Here is a 13,746-nt window from a genome sequence, read left to right on the forward strand (position 1 = left end):
TTTCTTTTTGGATCCTTCATTTGCATGAAGGTTTAAGGTTGATTGGCCCATTCCAGTTCTGTCCAGGCTGGCGCGTTTGGCTTGGGGGTGGTGCACTTTACTTAGGTGTAATACGGTACGGTCAGTGCCGTATTTCTTATAACTACCCTTTAACCGCTTTTACAATATAATAACCAAACTAACAGTACATGCTTAACGATCTATCAACTATTTTACCACAGTTTCTAACCTATTTTTAACACTCCACACCAAACCCATCTTTTGAACTCCACAGAGTTATTACAGAGTCCTTAAAAGAAAAAAAATACTGTCAGAATTCCACTTTTTGATGCATAGCTGCACATCTGAAGATTATCCAAACGTTGATTAGCGTAACTTGTTAGTTATAACAGATCAAAGAAATACTGTGCATGTTTTTGTGTCTGGGGATAGTAAAATGAGGCAACAAGACGTGTTAGAGGACTTGTGCTGCTTGTAAGGAGTCCCAATTCATTTGACTCATTTTAGTTATTACCATAAAAGTTCTGCAGAAATGCTTACTTTTATATTCCAGATTTGCCAAATATGTTTATAAATGCACACAGCAGGTCATTCCGGATGGACTGATAAGGTGTTCCTTGCTTGGGAGCTTGTGATAAAGCCAGCTGAAGAGATTGTATGAAAATTAACTGTGAAACAGAATGAATGTTTACACATCAGACTAATTTTCACATCTTTTATTTAACTACTAACAAGATGATAAAGTTTCAGGTTTATTTATGGTGCTACTCTAACTAAAATGCACAGATTTTAATACTTAAAATTTGGGGGAGGTGGGGTGGAGGGGGTCGTGTCTTAAATGTGGTGTCTGGGACAATCTCTTATACAGGTCTTTTACACAGGGGTAAGAATCCTGAGTAACTTAGCTTAGTGTTGAATTTTGAAGGGGTTTTTTTTCATCTTGAAAGAGAGAAGTCATTAAAATGTATTTCCTTCCTTCGTTCTCTCCCATGTGAAGCTCATTAGTCCCTGGGCTCCTGTAGTGTGAGGAGGGATGTTAGAAACTGATTTTTGACTGCTTCAAACTCCTTTCTGCCTGCAAGCTTGGAATTAAACCACTTTCAATTCTGTTCTAGCTCTCCTTTCTCTCTCATGAGTGTTTTCCTTCACTATTGTGGATCTTGCATCTATGATTCTTTGTAACAGTTTCCTGAGATCACAGCCACAGCTCTGCTGCCTTTCACTTTCTCTTCTTCCTTTCCTTGCCCTGGACCCTGGATTTTCTGGAAGGACACCCTGTGTTTAGCTCTCTCTCAATACTTGTGCATTGAGTTTAAAGCAGGTGAAACACTTGTGTTCTGTAGTCTCATTTATTTGTATTCAAAGTAAATACTTCTGGTACTCCTTGGCTTGTATAAAATGACAGTTTAAACATAAGCATAGAACATACTGTAATTTAACCAGCATGGTATTCTGGACCTGCCTGCTTTGATAACCTTGAACCACATTACAGGAGTGAGAAAGAGGCTCTCCTAGCAGGTTTAGTTGGGAAGTCTGAATATGATGGTTTGGGACCTAATTCTCATGATAATTTCATTCCCAACTGTTTTATTATTAAAATATACATTATTTGCGATTTTGATACTACCAAACTCAATTGTTTTCATCTTGTGTTTTAAAAAGTGACAACCTTTTATTGTTCACATAAATAGCATATAAAAATGGACATTGCCCATACCTACTGTCATTGTCAGCTTATATAGGATTTACTTGTGACCACATTTAGTAATAAAACCTAAACAAAATTGAGTCATTTTAAGCTTATCAGCTATGCATGATTATCTTCCTTGCATAAATTTTTTCAGCCCCAGAAATTTATGTATTTCTGTTAGATCTAGTGTCTGTTTTGCTTTCTTTCAAGTGGGACCAAAACCAGTATTGATGCAGAGTTGAAAGATTGTGCATCTTTTCATCTCAAAATTGTTTGATAGGAACAACTGATGATGCCATCTGTGCTTAACCTGCTTCAGCAAAACAGATGTGTAATGAGGTTCAGAGAAATTAAAAAATGCTTATCAAAATGGATTGCATTGATGTCTGTTTTCCTAAGTCATGCAGATCTAATGGTCTTATAGGAAAACAAACTCAAGTAGGTGGAAGTTCTTTTTTCATCTCATCTCAGCTATTTTTGGTAAACAAGTGAAAAACACTTGTTCTAATAATGTGTTGCAACAGAAAACACTTATGTTTCTCTTTGTGGATGTTCCTCTATCAGATGTAATCTGGGTAGATGCAGGTGTCTGTATTTAGAGGGCTTTTATAGCCCACTCATGTAAGAAGCAGAGATGTGATCAAGGCAGTGCCAGCTGATCAAGTCTCCATGTCAGTCCATCCACTCGCTGTTTTCCCAAGTGATATTCAAACACTTCAGGCTTTGCAAAGCTGAGGGATGGAGCTCAGCTCTTCAAAGAACAGCATCCACCTGCATCAGGGGATCTTGTTTTCCTTCTTGGCCTCCTGTTATTGGCTGCTTTATGCAGTATTGGAGACTGACTGGATGGAGACGAGCCCCCTTGACACACAGTCCTGACCCAGCACAGAGACAAATGTCCTTATTTCATCTTATCTTATGGCTGGCCTTGCTTGTTGGCCTTAAACTTTCCTTTTTGGGGAATTCACATACTTTTTTCCCCTGCAGGAAATAACTGTATTTCCACTTTCGTCTGGTTTTGGGGGATTTCGTTTTGGTGAAGAGGGTTTTTTCCATCATGGAGTAATACCAGTTCTTTTGGAAAGGATTCCAGTGTTAGTTGTAGAAGTTTTTGGGGGTATTTTCTGTTTATTTGCCTTTACTGATGGTGGTGGTGTGGGGGGTTTTATATTCCCTATGGTAATTTTTCTCTTTCAAAGTAGTTTTCCTGGTGGATTTTGTCATTAATTGCTTTAGTCCTTTTTGGAGTGCCAGGTAATGAATTTTCACACACCCACCCCCCTCATACCTGGCTGAACTTTAGTAACTGGAATATCACAAATAATTTCCAAATGCTTTTTTGTTGTGGTGATTCATTGTTGCTCACTGCTCAGAGCCATTCATTTAGCTGCTGACAGAAGTAAACTTTTTCACCTCTATCACTTGAAATCTAAAATTTTACATTTACTGTATGATTGGAATAAGCGATTCCTGCTGTGCCTAATGAATCCTCTTATTCAGCATTAGGTTCCATCAGAAAATGGGGCTCTTAGCAGATTGAGCCTAAACCACAGGAATAAGAAGTTATTTAGTATGAATTGCATCAGTTAACACTACTTTTTGATGTAAATATTTTAAGGCTCACAAAAACTGATGTTCCTCTAGGGTAATTAAATAAAAATTGGTTGACTTATTAATCTCTCTCTTTCTCTCTCTCTTTCTCGCACTTTCTCTTTCCAAACTTATTCTCTTCCCCTCTTTTTCTTTCCCCTGCTTTTTTCCCCTCCTTGCCTCTTTCCTTTTCTCTCTCCCTCCTCCCCCTCCTCCCAAAAATGTGCCCTTACAGAAGCATAAGGTAGATCTTTTCTACAAGCTGCGGCATGTGATGAACGAGCTCATTGACCTCCGCAGGCAGCTGCTCTCGGGGCACCTGACACAGGATCAGGTGCGAGAGGTCAAGAGACACCTCACAGTGAGGCTGGACTGGGGCAATGAGTAAGTACTGGCTCCTGTTTCTTCTCATTCTTCTCAAGTAACTGTTATTAACAAAAAAAAACCCTACTCAATGTTTTCTTTCCAATAGTATTTGTGCACAGGGAGAACTTGGGATTATTTGAAAATCAAGTGTAACTTTTTCCTGAATGCATTGCCTTCCACAGGGAGTTTTGCTCTTGGTGTGAAATGAGCTGTTTACCAGTAGGCCTTTCCAAGGGCTCCCTGCACTTATAAAAGGATTAGGTCACTTCACTTACTTGGTATCAACCTACAGAATATTAGGCCTGGGAGGATGTGTTCAGAGGTACCTAAAATACATTTTTCTTCCATTAAGGAAGTATTTCAATGGTTGTTGCAAAAAGCAGAGAATCTCACAGTTAACCAGGGACACGGGGGCTGAGGCTGTGGTATTTAGACTTTTTGTATCATGACGCTTCTCAGAGGTTTAGTCACCTTGGTCGGCTCCATGGTGATTTTGTGGAGAGGTTCTTTTAAAGGCAAAGACAACTGCAATTCATTCACACAGAAATGATAATAAATTGTCATTAGACAACAACCAGCCCTTGGCCAGACTTGTGTGTTCTGGATATGGATCAGACAGGTAAGTTGTGCGTGACACACGACACTCACTCACAGACAAACAGAGAATTTCCCCCTGGGAGTGGGATTAGTGCTAATGAGCAGGTGGGAGTGGGGAGGAGTCCTGTAGGTTTGACAGCTAAGGAGGAAATCCCAATGTTTTCCTTTAAACGATGTTTGTTTCCATTCCTTGGTCACCTACCTCAAAACCCCCTCTGAGGAACATACCTGAACACCCTGATAAAGGTTTAGCAGCCCCTTTGCTGCACTTCATTTCTCTCTTGTTGACAGAAAGCTCTGAAGGACATAGACCAATAGATTGCATCAAGTCTTTCTGCAGTGCAGAATTACAGATATTTTCCATTCTTATTCCCAGTGGAGTGAATAGGAACCAAGAGATTGTGTTTGAGCATTACGCCTGCCTGGTTTTGCTCAGAGTTTATGATCAAATTAGCAACAGGAAACTGCAAAAATGCTGTGAGGAAAAAGAGATGAGAGCAGAGAGCACTGCAGCAGTGAAGAGAATAGGTTATTCCATGAGGTGCCTGTAGACCTTTTTTGATGTATAAAGGTAAATCTAATGCATGCCAATTATGGAGAAGCCTCAGTGAAATCAGTAAATATGTTCAGGATTATATTCATCTACTCAGGATGCTTGTTTAGGAAAAAAAATTTGTTTCTTACTACAGGTATTAAAATCCCTAGAGAAGGAGATGCATGACATCAGAGATACATGCAGTATTTAAATGTAAATGTCTGGGACTTTGGGGGTGTTTCTGCAACATTACTCTTTTCCACAGAATTTCTGGAAGAGTTCTGCCACTTTTTTCTATCCCCCCTCTCTGAGGTTTATCACAAAACTTATAACCCCCTGTGTTCATCTGCTGAAAACACTAATGACTTACAAAGCCATATTCACATAGTACTGCCCTTTCTCAAGTATTATACTAGTGTTAGTTGCTGTTCTGTCATACTTGAGATTTGCAAATAAAAGAAATTAAAAACATTGTTATTAATGTGCATTAATGTTGTCTGAGAAGATTGAGTTCCCTGCAGTTTGAGCAGGGCTGTAATTGCTCCAGACAGTACAATGGAACAGGAGATACTCCATTGCCAAGCAGCTTTCAGGAAATAGTAATCTCACACATCTAATATGTAACATGTTTGCTTATTTACTGAGAGACACTTTATCCTCACCTTGATCATCAGTGAATTGTATTATTTGGGAAGGAGTGATGCAAACATGAAACTCACACTACTTGTAATCACCAATGACTGATTTTTTCACTTTGTTAAACTGGTACAATTTTCCCTTAAATACACTGGCAGTGGCTCTGGAAGTCATCCCTTGTGTCCTGGTGGGGACAGATACCCTCCTTGAATGAATAGCTACAGGTTGCATTTTTTGTGAAAGAGCTCATTTAGACTGTCTGAAAACAGTCTTTGTTTGCTTCATTTTGTGTGCTTGCTGTAAATACTAAGAAATTTTGTTCTGTAGTTGGGCCTATTGAAATGTGGGCATATTATTTTACAATAATTGCTGCTAAACCCCTGTATTGTTGCTAATCATTTTTCTAACACAATACTGATTGCCCCTTCCTATAGCCATTGCATTTTCTGTTGCTTACACATTCTTTCTCCCCTGTACAGAAGAGAGCTCCTGGACTCATCCTTTTTTTCATTAATGCATTCCTGCTTTCTTCCTTGTTCCACTTACCCCCAGGTAGTTTAGGTTTGTACACAGCAGGGCTGACATTGCTGCTACAGAGATTTTTGTATTTCCCAATCAGAATTTGGTATCTTCAGATGAATACCTTGCTGGTTTTAGACTTGCACTTCCAAGCATCTCTGTGTATTTTTACTCGGCCAAAATTTTATCTACCGTTTTATTTCCTGATTATTTTGCTGGGTTTTATACAGAATATTGCAAATACTAATGCTTTCTAGCAATGTTTCATTCTGATACAATTGGCCATAATATGGATCTGTGGAAGTCTGAAATGCTATTGGAAGTGTCCAATGGTCTGTGAATAACAAGGAAAAAGTTGTAAAGCATGGAACAAATGTTATAAAGCTGAAGTGTGCTATTTTTCATCTCATTTAAGTCACATTATAAAGTTATAAAGTTGAATCTTGAGTTCTTCATCTCATTTTCTATCATGTTTCAAATCAAATAGATACTTGATTTTGAAATTTTTGTTTAGGTTTTTGCTTCAACATGAATGGATAAGTCTTTCCACTTTCACTATTGCTTAGAATGGGAAACCAGAATGCAGCTTTTTTGCTGATGAAGAGCTGTTTCATTGTGGAGACTTTTGCATCAAAAACAGAAGAAGGAATCTGCCTGACAGAGCTGCTATTTGAAATGTGAATCCTCTGCTTCTGCTTCAGTGCCAAAAGCTAATTGCAGCAGTATGTGCAATACCTTTGTGTGCCAGAAAGGCAGATGAAGCTTTCTTCAAAGTAATTCAACTTGAAAATCAGAGGTCATCTCACCTGATCTTCAGGACTGATTCTTTCAGATTAATGTAGCATCTGTCAGGAGATTACCAGAAAGCATCCAGGTCTCCTTGCATACTCAGGGAAGACACTTCCTTCCCTATGAATGTGGAACATATATATTCTATGTTTTGGGTCAGAAACAGAGTAAGGAGGGGGAGCCACCAATACCTTGATATTTTTGACAGATAAAAGCCATGAACAAGATGAGTTTGTAGGCTTTTATTACTTTTTAGTCAAAGGTTATTCTTTTTTCCCATAAAATGTTATTAAAATCATTGCATTAAAAGAAATTTTCCAAATAGTTGCCATAAATTCTGTGCAGAAAGATCCACAGGTAGCCAGAAGGTAAAAATGAGTGTTAAAAAAGAAAAACAAAGGGCAAAATATTAGCAATATATCTTTTACACTGTCATACAAAGAAAATGAAACACACTTTTAAGGTCCTGGGTTTTTTCCTGCCTCAGAATTGAGGTTGGAAAGCCTGCAGCTGCTGGTTAGTACTTGCTGACTACTGACATCCATTACTGTGGAGGGCAGGAATTGTGTGAGCTAGTGAAGTCAGCACAGTCTTGAATTTCAAAAAGCCCTAAATTCCAGTGCTCACACTTGTAGATTATTTTGGGGCTTGGACTGATTTATCCTCTTGTCATATCTTCTTGACATAAAAGGAATGAGAATGACTTTTTGGTAGTATTGTAACAATGAGCTTAAAGTTATTAAATGCATCTGGAGATAAGAGTTAAAAGTACAGATGATACCTGTTTGGGGAATTAAAGGCAGTTTTATTGCAGTAGCTGTCATTGCATCAAAGGAGATCAAAATAGGAATGCCAACTTAAGCAACCATGAAGAAATGCCTTTAAGAATTGCAGGAAGGGCAGCTGCCATTTCTGTCTGAATGTGAGCATCTTTCCCTCTCCTTGGAGTAATGCCTGAGTTGGGATTAAAGGTGTAGGGAGCTCTGCTGAAAGTCAGTCTTTGAGAAAAACCTGAATAACCTCTCTCTGGAGCCTGATACTGCCATGCTCAGAAGTGTTTGCTCCAATTCCCTTTTAGCAGTTCCTAACTAAGATTATTTACCTTCATCTCCTCATCTTCATTTTAAGAAATAATTTCCTGTGTAACTTTACATCAGTACTTTACTAATTTTTTTGTAGATTGCAGTCCCTGCAGTTTTTTTGTATAATTTAACTTAATTCTATCAAAGAAAACTGTTGGGTTGTATTAGCAGTCTCATTTTGACAAACGTGGTTTGTTTTTTCATGTATTTAGTTTTTTGTGGATTTCTGTATTGTATTTCCTTCAAAGTCCATTTTAAAGTCTGTACACAGTTTATGTGAATCACTGCTAGCATCATTTTCTTTCCCTTCACCATCTTTATTTGTGTGAGAGAAATACAAATTATATTAAGTGAGGCTTTGATAAACTAAGAGAAGGAATAAAAGAAAGAGTAGTGGCTGCAAAATTCAAGCTGAAAAGGTTGAGGTAAAGTAGATGTTTTTGGAGCAAAGGGGATGAGATCTTGCACCCTCCAGAGATGTGATGAGCTCTCCCAATCTGTTCTTCAAGACTGAGTTTGCATCTGAAATGTTTTTGGCTTTTTTGCATCAAATGCTGTATTTCTTCAAGGTTCTTTTAGGAGGAGTTGTGCTGACTTGTGATTTTATGAATTCTAAGTGCTGTAGTGTTTGTATTGTAAATAAGTGAACATACTAGAAACTAGGACTGCTCCTCAAAATTACCATTAAACCTAAGCTGGTTTCTTTCTAGAAGCCCAGGTAACCTTGAATTGTGTGTTCATCCCTTTCACAATTCAAAAGCCCTCTATTTTTGTCAGTTGGCTTGATTTCATATTACTTGAGAGAAAATTATCTAGAGATTTCAGGTGGTGGATTTTTAAAATTTTTATCCCCCAAAGAAAGGAAAATGGTGAAGACTTTTATGTAGATGAGGAAGAATGTCCAAATGCCAGCTGGAGGGATCCCAAACAGATGCAATCAAGAGGTAATTGATAAGCTTGGGGATATTTTGTAGGTATGCTTGGGAAATGTTTTTGAAGGGCAGTTCAGTGTGAAGGCAGAATAAAAGAGCACAAGCATTTGCTTGTAAAAGGAAGTATTGTGGAGACAGGAACTGTCAAATAAACAAACCAGCACATTATGTAATTTTTATGCATGCTCTGTTTTGGAGAAATACTGCCTGGCAGCTGGGGCTCTTCTATCCCCAGTGTTTGATAATAGAGAGGGAAAGTGGGCCACTGACTGTCATTGCCATCTCAAGCATTATGTTGTCAGTCCTTCACAGGCAAAAAAATAATTGATACAAATTGAGTGTACAAACCTGGACTTCCACCTGCACAGTAAATGGCTGCATGGTTGTGCTCCAGCCAGGACACCCTTATTTGCTGGGAGCAAGTGTTGTGCAGGATTAACATAGTATTAGAGAATGAGAATCTTCTGGGCTGAAAATCCACGGTGTTAAGGGATTTAACTAAAAATAGGGTATTAGATAAGTTTCACAGCGATGCTGCTGCAGTTGTGTTGAACATTATCAAGCAGAAGATAATACTTTTGTCATGTTCTGAGTAATGAGTGCAGGCACTGCTTCACCCCAGCTCTCCAGAGAGCTGAAATGATGTGAGCAGAACCTTCTCAGGCTGGGATTGGCTTGGCCAGGTTTTCCTGGAGAACTTGAATAGAGCTCTGAGACTGCCCTGGAGCTGCAGTGCACACACAGTGGCTTTGATAGTGTCAGTAGGGAATAATCTGTTCATATCTGTGTGCTGAGGGGAAATCCCTTTATCAGTGTACCTTAGGGGTGGGAGTGTGCACACATGTGAATGACAGGGTGTTTTGGAGATTGTTTAGATACATTCAGGAAAGCTTCTGTGAATGAATTTGATGAACAGTAACATTAAAAAAAAAACAAAAAACAACTTTGCAGTGATCTCTGACTGATTTTACCATTTTTTTGTATTACATTTTTTGACTTTCTGTGATAAGTAGGCTCAACTGGCAGCTGCAGGTAAGGATTACCTAGTGTGTCCTTATTTTAATCTTTTCCATTTGGTAAATAGATGTAGTCATTTCATAGTTGCAGCTGCAGTTTCAGATCCTGGTCCTGGGCCACAGATACTTGTGTTTGATAGGTTTAATCAAAGCAAAGTGTGAAACTGTGACTTTCACAATGTAGCATTAGAATTCAGAATTTGGTATTTGACACAAAACTGCATTGGAGAAGGAAAGCTGCTCCCTTTTCTCCATTGAAAATACAATTGATTTGAGCAAAGAACTGAGAACATGGAATTTCCACTTGGTCAGTAGGGGGTTTCAATGACCATACAGTGCTGCCAGGGCAAGTGAACAGGGCTGAGCTGTGTTTTGGAGATGTGATGGTTTAGGGATATAATGAAAGAAGGAAAACCTGCTTAGGCAAAGGTTCAAAAAAAAAAAAAAAAGAATTATGGAGTTTGGAAACTTCTGGGTAACATTTAAAAGCACCTTGGTGAGCAAAGGTAGCTGAGCTTCATCCAAACTGCTGCTTCTCCCCAGCTGTTGTTTTAAGCCAATTGCCCAGAAAGAGACACTGGATTGCCTGGAGCCTTCTGTTATTGCTCCACACAATTACTCTACAGTACCAGAGAGGTTTTTCTCAATAAAATTTTTCATTTGCCATCAGGAACAAGTCTGTGCAGAATGTTTCCCTCTCTGATTACAAAATTAAATTGGCTTCTGCTTTTCTTTTATAGTTTGTGGCAGGAGTTTGCCACAGTAATTCGTGAGGGCACCTCTTCTGTTTGGTTTTTTTCTTTAAGATTGTTAAGAATTTCAATATAAAATGTCTGGAAGTGAAGTATCAAAGTTATATAAGGCAAAAGCAGGAAAATGGTTAATTCATGTGTTGGGTTTCTTAAAAATTTACTCCTAATAATATTGTTTAGTGTAGCTTTTTATTGTAATGCTCAGAACTCTTTGTGCCTCAGAAACGAAAGATCTATGGAGAAAAACTTGGGGTTTGTCACCTTTAAGGTTGTCTTGTTCTGCAGTCTACAGTTATTAATTAATCATTAACAGTTTGCATTTTATTGTCTGGATAAAGAATATCTTATCCTGTCTGCTCCTCCTGTGAAGCTGTGACCTGAACTGCCTTCTCTACAGCTGAATTCCTTAACTTGTCATCTTTGCACTGGTATTTTTTTTGTCAGTTTATATAGTTGATTTGAGCCAAAATAATAATTCTGTTCAGAATAATTAAAAACATTTTGTGTGTATTACAAATACAGATTAAGATTATTGTTTATTACTAACAAAAATTACTGTGTTTACATGGGGGTGAAGTTTTATGAACACCAGGAATATCAAAGCAGCTCCCAAGGCTCGGAATCTGTTGGCACATTTGAACAGGACTGTTAATGGAACTTTTTCATTATGTAATGAAGGATCTTACTCAAATACTTCAGCAGCAAACAGAGTATGAACTCTGTTTGCCTGCTACATTTCCATATACAAAATTACCTTGTTTTGAGTACTGCACCAACATATTGGCCAAAAGCTTCCCCTGCATTAATTGCCAGAGCTCCACTGAATTTGGGGAACAAAAGGTAACAAGTTTGTAGAGGGATTTTTTGATATTTGCATTAAATTTTCTTTAGAATTGTTTAATGGTTAACAATTGCAGTAAGACTGGAATAGCAGAGTATTTCTGTGTCCCTACCCTGGAGGAGGCACATGCAGGAGGTGCTGGTGCCATTCATGTGCCTCACTGACTCTGCTCCTTCCTTCCCTTGCAGACATTTGGGCCTTGACTTAGTTCCACGGAAGGACTTTGAGGTTGTGGATTCAGATCAGATCAGTGTTTCAGACCTTTATAAAATGGTAAGAAATTCTATGGGAGATTCCTCTGAGTTTTCACTGTGGGAGGGAAAGAAGGGAAAATGTTTTTATTCTTTACTCTTTTATGTTTTCTTGTTTCCAATGGTGTTGTAAATGAAATGTCTTCTTCATTTGCACCCTGACCACCAAAGCAGTGTCTCTCCTACCCTAAGCAGGGACATGCTTTGATACATTTTTACTTCAATTTACAAAGTAATGTGGTGTTAATTCTTGGAAGGTTCTCTGAGTCCAGAAAGTCTGTGAGAGCCATTATTTGATTCTTTGAGCAGATTTGCAGATGAAAAATACCTAAGTGAAAAGTCTGGCTTTGTAGTTGCATAGATAATAAATATCTTTGCCCTGTTACAAAGACTTTTTGAGCTCACAAAAAAGGGGAGAGAGGAGGGAGACCAGTGCATAAGTTAATTTAAGCAAAACTAATCCTTGAACATTAATGCTGTCCCTGTTGTGTGTCACTGCTCCTTGGAAAGCATGGAGTGCATTTGAATAAGAATATTTGGATTTTCAGGTGAAGTATTATAATTCCTTCACTGTAGTGAGTTCCAAATGCTGTCATTATTAGTCACTTGTACAGTCCTCTTTGTACATAATGAAGTTGAAGTTGTTTTGGAAATGTGAATTGTGCCATTAGTGAACTGTAAAGCCACTGATGCATTTTACTACCTGTGTTTGGATTCTCTGTCAGTAGAACTAATACAGATAATTTTGGTTTGCATTGTGATGTAACAGCAGAGGGAGAAACAAGATGTGTAACTTAGGAAAGTGAATGAAAACCCTTCCTCAGATGCTGTTTTATCTACAAAAAAGACAAAAAACCCTCAGCAATTATTTTGTGCAACTACTTCATTTAATATCTTCCAAAGAAAGTAGATGTTTTCTACATAATGTTGTTAGAGTGTCACTCACTTCTAGGAAGCTTTTAATTTCCTGTTTTAAAGCAGTTTTGCCTTTCAGCTGTTTAAGATTAGGGGCAGAGAGGTCCATAGCTTGCTGATGGGTTTGGTTGCAAGATGTGACTTTTCCTTAAACCAAGGGCATGTTTTGTGAACAAGCTGGGTGCTGTTGCTGCTTTAGATTATTGCACTGTATAATAGTGGATTTCATGGAAAGGAGTAAGAATTATTGCATAAGAAATATGGAAGTACACCAGTCTATAGTGCTAATTTTTAAAGTTTGTTCCTAATTTGCCATGGTCTGAGGAGAGTTTCGTGCCAGTACAGCAGAGATTTCCTTCAGCACAGCCTGGAAAGAACTCGGTAGCAAATTCCATCAGTGAGGACTCAGGGTGTGAGATTAGTTGCTAACTAAGGATTGGTTTATTACTCTGAGGTTTATTCTGCACATTTTTTTACTCTGAATCCTTGGAGTACTGCAAATAGGCAATATTTATTGCCAGAGCAGCCTGATTATGTCACCCCCTAGTCCTGTGCCTGTCTCTGTGCTGCTCCATGCTGGGCAGGGCTCAGGACAGCACCATTACTCACTTCACACTTCACTGCTGCTGGAGTGTGTAGATGCAAGAGGACAGTGCTGTCTAATCACATCTCTTCACAGTCAGGAGGCAATTTCAGGAACCAAAGCAGCTGAAAACCTGTTACTTTTTTTTAACTTAAATTTGGTAAAAAATGAAGGAAAGGTATATTAGTGACTTAGGTTGTTTTAGAGTTATTTTTAGTGTGGTTTGGGGATTGTTTTTATTACTTAACAAAAACCCAGGGAGAGAATCCTCCTTATTTATGACAAAATACTTTATGGATTCTCAAATGAGCAGTGAGGTTTTGCATTGTAAAATAATCTTGTAGGAGGAGTTGTGAGAGCCAAATTACTTTCTTATATTTGTAGGATGTTAAATGTAACATAGAAAACACTCATTAGCAGAGCAATGGGTGAGGCACACATCAGACTTTGCTCTGTGACAAGAGAGATTCAAGCACTTTTAACTCAGCCATTAGACTTAGCACTGCTCTTCTTGATAAACTGGAAGTTGTTACATTGGAGCCTCTCCTTTAGCTCTCATGTTCCATTGCTGAGTGTGTTTGTGACTGCTGGGTGATGCTGTGTTCATCTCTTTGGCAGAGCTGTTGTGCTCTGAGGCCTTGCACATCCTGCT

The 13,746-nt window shown here is 38.4% G+C and overlaps 1 protein-coding gene across 10 annotated transcripts in view; it reads left to right on the plus strand.

The window, feature by feature from the left end:
• The window catches only part of DOCK3 (dedicator of cytokinesis 3), a 185,912-nt gene that overhangs the window by 57,458 nt on the left and 114,708 nt on the right, over positions 1-13,746 (plus strand). For all 10 annotated transcript variants that reach the window (XM_071439935.1, XM_071439936.1, XM_071439939.1 and 7 more), the window contains exons 6-7: positions 3,516-3,664; positions 11,534-11,618. In XM_071439935.1, coding sequence (XP_071296036.1) covers positions 3,516-3,664; positions 11,534-11,618 — 234 coding nt within the window. The remainder of the gene's footprint in view (positions 1-3,515; positions 3,665-11,533; positions 11,619-13,746) is intronic.

This window comes from Agelaius tricolor, unplaced genomic scaffold (genome assembly GCF_023055355.1).
Source record: "Agelaius tricolor isolate 1412-34295 unplaced genomic scaffold, bAgeTri1.0.p SCAF_14, whole genome shotgun sequence".
NCBI classification, from domain to species: Eukaryota; Metazoa; Chordata; class Aves; order Passeriformes; family Icteridae; genus Agelaius; species Agelaius tricolor.